The following is an 8,768-nucleotide window of genomic DNA, read 5'->3' on the forward strand; positions in this document are numbered from 1 at the left end:
AGCTGTAACAATTACATTTAACTAGCTAAATGTTGTAAAAGGTGACATCAGAAAATCAACACTACATTTTTAAACAGTGTTTGAAGCTAAATGTGACAAAATTTAGGCATGAATTTTGAGCACAAGCTCATTTACAAACGGCGCCCCATACTCATGGTTTGTGCTTTTGTCTTGGTCCGTGATGCAATTAACCCTCAGAGCTGCTTCCTGTGTGCGTGTGTGTGTGTGTGTCATTACACATAACAGGAAATGAGATTCTGAACTCAGTGGGTGATGAACTGATCAATTTTCAGGCACAGCGAAGGCAAACGTACCAATGGCACATCCCCATTAAAGGGAAAAAACAGCTGTTGCAGTTAGAGTTAAAGGTGAAATAATTTGACCTGTTAGCACATCATCTGAATGTTTCAGGTTAAACCCGTGACAGTGTGATCACAATAAATCAAAGAAAGCACTGAAGCAATTCCAAATAGTCCTAAATTGTTGATTCTGCAGGTTTTGTGCTGTTGCATTAAAGTAATCCTGCAGATGTGTTTTTATAATTGAGGTAAATCACAGCCTGTTGAAGAGGAGTACTATAAGGGGACATTCAGGACATGAGACGTTATTACGGATTAATATCTTACCTTTTGTAAATAGCTCTTTAAATTACTTTAGTTTGAAGAAATAGTTTAATTCTGACAAGATAACGCTTAGCCTGAATACATACATTACTATGTAATGTAAAATTGATAGTGTTTGTATGAACTGCGAATACATTTTTAAGTAGAGTTGTTTTAAGATGGTTTGTATTGATGAGTTAATAATGGCTCGTTCAAATGAACACACTTCCAAAGTGGATTACTGCCATCCTAAACTAACCCCAGTCTTCAAGATTCCACAGAGGTTTGTGCAAATGTGAAACTTTTACACTGCTGTCAGCTTTGCAACATTTTTATTTGAGCAGAAACGTATGAAATTCCTGCAGCACGTGGCACCAGGTACTTCCTACTACAACTAGCTGCGGCTGGTATGTGTGCTTATTATAAACCATAGAACTCCATGTGAGCCTAAGTACCTGTGTAACTGATAGTGGTGTAAAAGTCTGTGAAATAACACTGGCATGAGTCACTACAGCATTTTGAATTGGGGCTGTTTTAAGGCAGCAGCAAGCACTGTTAGCACAAGATGATGACAAATAAATCGTTAACATAACAAAATTATTTTTTTTTGTCAATAGATAATGATATAAATAACTTCTGAAGATAATGTCCTAAAGATACATTCCTAACCATGTCTTCTCTCAGCATCTGTGGTACTGACATCAGGAATGTGATGGTACAAAGCTGTTACACTTCTCTGAGATCAAAATAAGTCATCATTAAAAACCATCTATCATTGAGCTCTATATACAAAACAAAAAACAAACAGAACAAATGGTGCTGATTACAATGTACTGGCAGTTTTGAGCTGGTTCATTTTTAAATATAAAAATGCAGCAATACAGTGGTCCATAGAACTATGGGGCTTAGGTAGCTCGGTGATGAGTGCTGCGTGCTTCATGACATTTGCTAAGCAATTTAAAGATTTGTTTTTTGTGTTTGCTACAACATTTAGAAACTCTTTCATTGCCCATTTTTGTTTGCCTGGCTCTGTCTGAGTGTATTAAGAAAAGATTTGTTTGACAGCATGCAGCTGCTTGTACTTGTACCCTGAAGCAAATTTTGCTTATGGTAAAGTACTGTATGTCAGAGTAACGCTGATCTGACTTTGGACACAAGAGGGCGCCATCTTCAAACCCGTAACGGCCACTGCGCTCACTTTGGTTTAAACTGAGGGACTTTCCAACTTCTTTAACGTTAAGTTCAACTTCCTGTGTGTGCAGGTCACATCAAAAACAGGAAACATCACACATGCTTCATGCTTTGCACAACTTCACTGAGAACCTAGACACATTAGTCAATAATGAACCAAATATTAGTCAGTAAATTTCCAACTTTGATGATGCAGTTTATGTGTAACAAAAATTAAACAACATTAAAACACGTTTTTCAAAAATAAAATGTATCCCAAAGATAAAACTTGATTCTGGATTCTTTAGACTTTGCAGAAATACGTACTGCCATGCAACTATACTATTTCAAATATCTTTGTGCCAAATTTTGCTGCATTTTATTCTGATTACATCTGTTTTCTCTTTGCAGAATACATAATACTTGTCAACAGAGTGTGTGACAATCTACCAACACGTTCAGATTAAATTTTATCCTTATCTTTACTGGAAGCTTCTCTCAGCCCCTCATCGACTGTGATTGACATCCCATCATGCCTCTTGTTGTGTTCCCCACCTCCCAGCTGCTATGGGTGCGTGTCGCTGCTGTGGTGTTCACCTGCATTGCATTCAGCGTCGCAGCGCACGGGGCGGGTCTGCCCCAGAGAGGCATGGTGGATTGGTGCATCTTCTGCTGGGCGTTCAGCTTCACCTGCTCCCTGCTGGTCCTGCTGGTGGAGCAGTGCGGCCTCCAGGCTCGGCTCCCCGTCTCCTGGTCCAATTTTCCCATCACGGTCGCCAGCTACGCTGCCCTCCTCTGCCTTTCAGCCTCTATCATCTTCCCAGTGTTTTTCCTCAAGAACCAGTCACTCGGCAGCGAGGCTCGGGACCATCGCATCGTCTCCACGGTTTTCTCCTGCCTGGCGACAGTGGCCTACATATGGGAAGTTAGCCTGTCCAAAGCCAGGCCAGGAGAGGTAGCTGGTTACATGGCTACAGCTCCAGGTTTGATGAAAGTCTGCCAGACCTTTGTGGCCTGCGTTATCTTCATCCTGGTCAGCAATCCGGTGTCTTACGACCGTCATGCAGCCTTGAAGTGGTGCATGGCGGTGTACTGCATCTGCTTCATTCTTTCCATGGCGATAGTGGTGCTGTGTGTGGGAGAGTGCACCGGGTGGCTCCCCATCCCCTTCTCCAAGTTCCTGTCAGTCTATGGGCTCCTGGCGGTCATCATGTATCTGACTGCCACCATTGTTTGGCCCGTGTTCCAGTTCGACAAACAGTACCAGGGCAGAGGAACAGAATCAAAAGAACTGATCGCTGTAGCCGTGCTCACTGCTCTCAACTTCCTGCTTTACCTTGCTGACCTGGCCTACACGGCCAGATTGGTGTTTGTCAGCGTCTGAGCTAGATGGAGATGAAGAACACACATTAAACCACAGGGAACTTGAGTGGCACTGAAGAACAGACGATGACCTTCTGAGGGAAACAACAAAGACAAAACAATTCATATTGTACTCCCTAATGTTAAACCTGATTAAATGAGGAAACCCCCAAATTAAAATGCATACAGTTGATTGCAACAGTATTCAGTCCTTTGGTAAGATTTCTATTTCGTCAGACTTTGATAGGTCTAAATGGAATTTTATTTTAACTATAACTAAAACCTCTACAAATCACTTTAGATTAATTAAATTAAATTAGGGGAAACTGTTAAAAAAATAAATAAAAAAAAACATAATACTGAAAAGTGATGTCTTCACCCACCAAAACTCAATACTTTGTAGTGCCACCTTTTGCTTCAGTTTCAGCATCAAGTCTCTTCAGGTTCATCTCTATGAACTTGGTACATCTGACCACTGGAGGTTTTTTTTCGTTCTTCATGACCAAACTGTTGCTGTTGCAGCTCCTTCAGGTTGGATTGGTGCTGCTTTAAATCAAACCAGAGGTAGTTGGATTGAGGTGTGAGCTCTGACTGAGCCATTCCAGGACATTTAACTATTTCTTGAGTTTGGTTTCATCTATCCTCTGCACCTTCTTCAACGTGTTTATATAAATATACCCATGTAATTTTAGCTAGAGAAAGACCAATTTATTGACTGACCGATTTTAATTGGCCGTTATTGGTCATTTTTTAAAAAACAACAATGCCTGTGCATGCTTAATCAGTTACCAAATAGGAAAAGGAAGCTGCATCTGTTTATATATTGGCCATCAGCTGCCTTGATTTGTAATGATTTGCTCATATTGGTTGATGTCATACCCTTACTACTCAGAGGTGCTGCACTGGTGTTGATTCTGGGCGCTATAAGAACAGGCACGTATCATTTAAGCTGCCCACCTGTGGTCCATATTTCACCAGTGGTTCGGGTAATTTTGTGGAGGTAATGGTTGGAGATACAAAGCAAAAAGAATGACTACATAGGCATTCGGCACTTTTCAGTTTTATAAACTTTTAAACTTATTTGATATAATTTCTCCTTATTCAGCTTCATTAATCTGGAGTATTTTTTAAGAATTATTAAATCTTTTCAAACAAATTCCAGGCTATAGCCCACAGGCTAGAGATTACCAAAGGGGATGAATACTTTTGCAACCCACTGTATAGTATGTATATATTTTTGCATAACCACAATGCTGTAGTATGTAGCTTTCAGTGTGAAAGGATTTGTGTTAAATATATGTCTAAAGCAAGTATTATATAGATCCAAATGTCTGCTTTTGGTTCAAAGTATTGCAAAGCGAGAAAAGAAACTAGGTAGCACACTGGAGTGTTTATCATAAACCAACATGAAAGATTTGTTAATCATGCTTTTTAGTGCCATCTGTATTTAAATGTCTGAAAAGTTTTTTTTTTTTAATAAATGAAATGTCAACTTAAACCAATGAGATTTTTATTTCAATCTGAATGTGACAGAAACTGAAGCAGGTTTTGGCTGCTGATCTGGTTGGTAAAGACAGGAAATGATAAAGTAAATAAGATGTACATGCAGATACGTCAGAAAACATACTTATGAGCAATATGTGTCAACTTGACACCCACCCTCAGAAGTTGCCAGAGGAAGTTCTGATTCTCACATTTTAACCCTTTATACAACCCCATTACTTGAGCTCCCAGAAATGTGTTTGTTAAATTCTCAGTAAATAGTGATTTATTTTAGTTGGATGTTTTAAATATCAAATGATTCTAGTGTTTAATATATTTATTAGCAGTTTCACTTTATATACGAACAAGAATAAAAAAACAAAAACAAAAAAAAAAACACAGGCCATCCAATAAATGGCCAACATTCCCCTAAATACTGTCACTTACAATGTGTGTAGCAAAAAGAAAAACTGAAAAGTTAAGACCATACAGAAAGCCATGTCAAGGTTTATTGAACCACTGCTCAGCCAAAATTCCCAGGGTCTACTATTCCTGAACCTCTTTTGAGGGTTTATTGAAAAAGACCAAAAACGATTTTCAAGTTTTATGAAAGTTATTCTCAGAGCCTCTCATCACATACCTGATTTTCTCTAATCTTAGGTTAAGTAGTACATCTTTTATCCAGTTTGACACTGTGGTTGGGGCAGCATCCTTCCATCTAAGGAGAATTAGGCGGCGTGCTAGCAAAGTCGAGAATGCAATTACCTTTCTGCCTCCTTTAGGTAAACCTAAACCCTCAGGAGTAACCCCAAAGAGCAGCACGAGTGGGCTTGGAGCAATCTTAACTCCAAAAACGGCTGAGAGGGCTTCACAGATACCAGTCCAGTAAATCTGTATCCTGGGGCAGTTCCAAAACATGTGTAATAGTGTGGCCTCCTCTAATTTACATCTGTCACATATAGGGTCAATTTGAGGGTAGATTCTGGCCAATTTAGATTTATAGAGGTATGCCCGATGTACGACTTTAAATTGGATAAGAGAATGTCTCGCGCATATTAATGAAGAGTGGATTTTCCCCAAAATATCAGCCCAAACTGCCTCACTAATTGTAACTTGAAGATCCTGCTCCCAGGACTGTTTAATTGTGGCAAAGGACTGGGGATCTAAATGGGAGATCCGTTTTATCCAGGAAGTGATCGCTTTGCTCCTTGTTGGGTCAAAAGACATCAATTCATCGATTATATTATCGGGAGGCTTATCAGGAAAAATTGACATATATGAGGAAATAAAATGCCTAACCTGTAAATATCTAAAGAAGTATGAAGCTGGTAAATCAAATTTGTTGGACAGTTCTTCAAGAGAAGCAAGCTTGTTTTCAATATAGAGGTCCTTAAAAAAATTTAAGCCCTTACTTTGCCACACACCAAAAGTAGCGTCCTGCAACGAAGGAGGAAAAAGGTTATTAAGTGCAATTGGGCTGGAAAGACTCATCTGACGAAGACCAAAGTGTTTCCTAAATTGAGAGTAGATTGCCAGGGAGTTATAGACTATACGGTTAGAGGAAGTACGTCTAAGAGGTAAAGGTAAGGGTGCACCGATCAAGGCTGGCATTGATAAAGGGGCACAAGAGAATTTTTCCATCTCCACTGAGGTGGGACCACCACCATCATTGGAGCTGTAGTGCACCCAAAAAGACAGGCAATACAAATTACATACCCAATAATAGTGTCTGATATTAGGAAGGGCTAGGCCCCCATCTTGCTTTGATTTTCGCATATGATCCTTCTTAAGACGAGGTTTTTTGCCATTCCAAATGTAAGTCGAAAGGGCCGAGTCTAACTTATTAAAATAAGAACCTGGAATGATAACAGGGAGACAAATGTCAAATGATCCTGAAAATAATTGCTTTAAATGCAGATAAATAAGTGACTGTTCTGCCTTGGGGGGTGGGGGGTAACCTTTGGACTACTGGCCAAAGATTTCTTAGTGAGTTGATGTTTTTTCTTAATAGAAATAAAGTTGCTAATGGAGCTTAGTTTATAAAAGAGGCTTCTTCACCTTTTTTTTTTGCAAGAAAGCACATTACATGGATGAAAAGACCAGAAGTGTTTGTAAAGTTAGCTAACTGTCAGATGTCATAAATGTGTTGCATTTTAAATGCTAAATAGTTGAGTAGTTATGTAAATGTGATTTGCTGCTTTACTGTTTCTGCATTCAGTATTTGACAATGCTTTCACATTACTATCTTGTCAGACAGGTATGTTTGTGGGTGTACTGTAGTCTTAGCTACGGTGATGAGAACTCAGGAAATGAAACTTACTGGTGACACATACAGGAAAGTAAATCAGACGCGCTCAGTCTTGCTGGTACTTCAGACTACGATTTCTCTCCAACAATGAATGGTAAGTCAATATTATCTGTAAGAAGCTAAAAATCCATCCATCTTCTTTACCTGCTTATCCTTTTCGGGTCACAGGGAGGCTATCCTGGTGCTTATCTCCAGCAGTCACTGTACGAGAGGCATGGACAGAAGCTAAAAATGACCGAAATATTTGACTTTACTGGATCATTTCTTGACTAAAAGATAGAACTGTTGGTTAGTATTGTTATCTTACAGAAAGAAGGGTGGAGGTTTGACTCTGAATTGGGCCTTTCTGTATGGTGTTTGCATGCATGCTATATGTGGGTGCTTCTGGTATTCCAGTTTCCAACCACAGACAAAAACATGAATGTTAGGTTAACTGGTATAACTCTAATCTGTCTGTAAGTACAAATACTAATGGTTGTTTGTCTTGTATGTCTGAATGTGGCCCTGTGACAGACTGGTGACCCTTCCAGGGTGTACCTTCCTTTATCAAACTCACTAGAGTTTGATAAAGAAAGCTATTCATGCCAATTTTACAAAAAAAAAAAACAACAAAACAAAACCAAAAGTAAGAAGACATTTCCTGTAAACTGAAACAGAAAGTCAGCTAGACACATTTTAGCAACAGTAATTAGTGGTTTACTGGAACTTTCTTAGAGATAAGAGCACAGAAAAATACATTACAGAGTAATAATTGCTATTTTTTTTGTAAGACATGTTACTGATACTAATACTAATTAAAATATTTGAAACCAATAAGACCTGATGCAGCACATTAATGTACTGCTAATAAGAAAAGGTTAAAAGTACTTCTTACTTTATAGTTAATGAGTATTATGACTAATCATAGGTAATTTGTACAATGTGTATTAATATTAGTTATTAGATACGTTGCTTTAAGGGGAACTACATAAAATGTGATAAGTCATTTAATAAAATGAAATCTTAGTATGTGGGTTAGAAAATGCGACTACACTTTTTCAGATTATATTGTTCTGTTTAGGGAACTGTATATTGCAGAAAGATTTTTCTAAACTTTAAGTACCGCAAATATTGTAACAGAAGATTACAGTGACCTCTTGATGAATTTTCTTTTTATGCTTATAACAGTCACTGAATCAACAAAGAAATACTCTTAAATGTTTTATTTCTTTTGGTCACCTTTATGTTTGCAAAGTCTGATTATTTTCATTCATTTGGGCAAGAGGAAAAAGGTCAAATATTCACTTATCTTTAAATACACTATGTGATTTAGTGTAACACAATATGGGTTTGAGTATGTGAGTACAGGTTTTTTTGGTTAATATTACATTCAAAGCAATATCTTGGACCTTGAAGTTGGCTGCAACAGGTACCCTACATCCAAAAAGCTGAACTAGTCCTTTATAATAAAGTGTCACATTGAGCTAAACCTCAAACAAGTAAAACTATTGTGTCCAATAATATGTTTGCATTCATTTAAGGTGAAAAAGAAAATGTTTTTAATTAAAAAACAACAACAACAACAAAAAAACAAACAAAAAAAAACTTCATAACAATGTGATGTGGGCAGGGGTGGAAATTAGCACCCGCCACCGGCTAAATGCGGGTAAATATTTGTGAATTTGATCAACACACACACCACTGTGGCGGGTTGGCAAATTGAACAGAAAAGGTGTTATTTGTCCTCTTGACATATAGGGGGCAGCAATGTGCTCGAGTTGCTGCTAAATGCAAGAAGGAGAAAAGTTTAGCAGACACTCTTTACCAGTTGGTGGCGGTATTGATTCCTTCAGTTGTTTACCAAC

At 38.3% G+C, this 8,768-nt stretch overlaps 2 protein-coding genes across 2 annotated transcripts in view; both read left to right on the forward strand.

Annotated features, from left to right (window-relative positions):
• The window catches only part of si:dkeyp-67a8.2 (myeloid-associated differentiation marker homolog), a 6,054-nt gene extending 2,493 nt beyond the window's left edge, over positions 1-3,561 (forward strand). Inside the window, exon 2 of the mRNA XM_017437850.3 lies at positions 2,184-3,561. Within this exon, the coding sequence (XP_017293339.1) occupies positions 2,305-3,156 (852 nt within the window). The 5' untranslated portion in view covers positions 2,184-2,304 and the 3' untranslated portion in view covers positions 3,157-3,561. The remainder of the gene's footprint in view (positions 1-2,183) is intronic.
• A 3,329-nt stretch (positions 3,562-6,890) lies between these two features.
• Positions 6,891-8,768, forward strand: part of LOC108248854 (GTPase IMAP family member 7-like) — a 7,488-nt gene continuing 5,610 nt past the window's right edge. Inside the window, exon 1 of the mRNA XM_017437876.3 lies at positions 6,891-7,018. Within this exon, the coding sequence (XP_017293365.1) occupies positions 7,012-7,018 (7 nt within the window). The 5' untranslated portion in view covers positions 6,891-7,011. The remainder of the gene's footprint in view (positions 7,019-8,768) is intronic.

This window comes from Kryptolebias marmoratus, linkage group LG7 (assembly GCF_001649575.2).
Source record: "Kryptolebias marmoratus isolate JLee-2015 linkage group LG7, ASM164957v2, whole genome shotgun sequence".
Classification (NCBI taxonomy): Eukaryota; Metazoa; Chordata; class Actinopteri; order Cyprinodontiformes; family Rivulidae; genus Kryptolebias; species Kryptolebias marmoratus.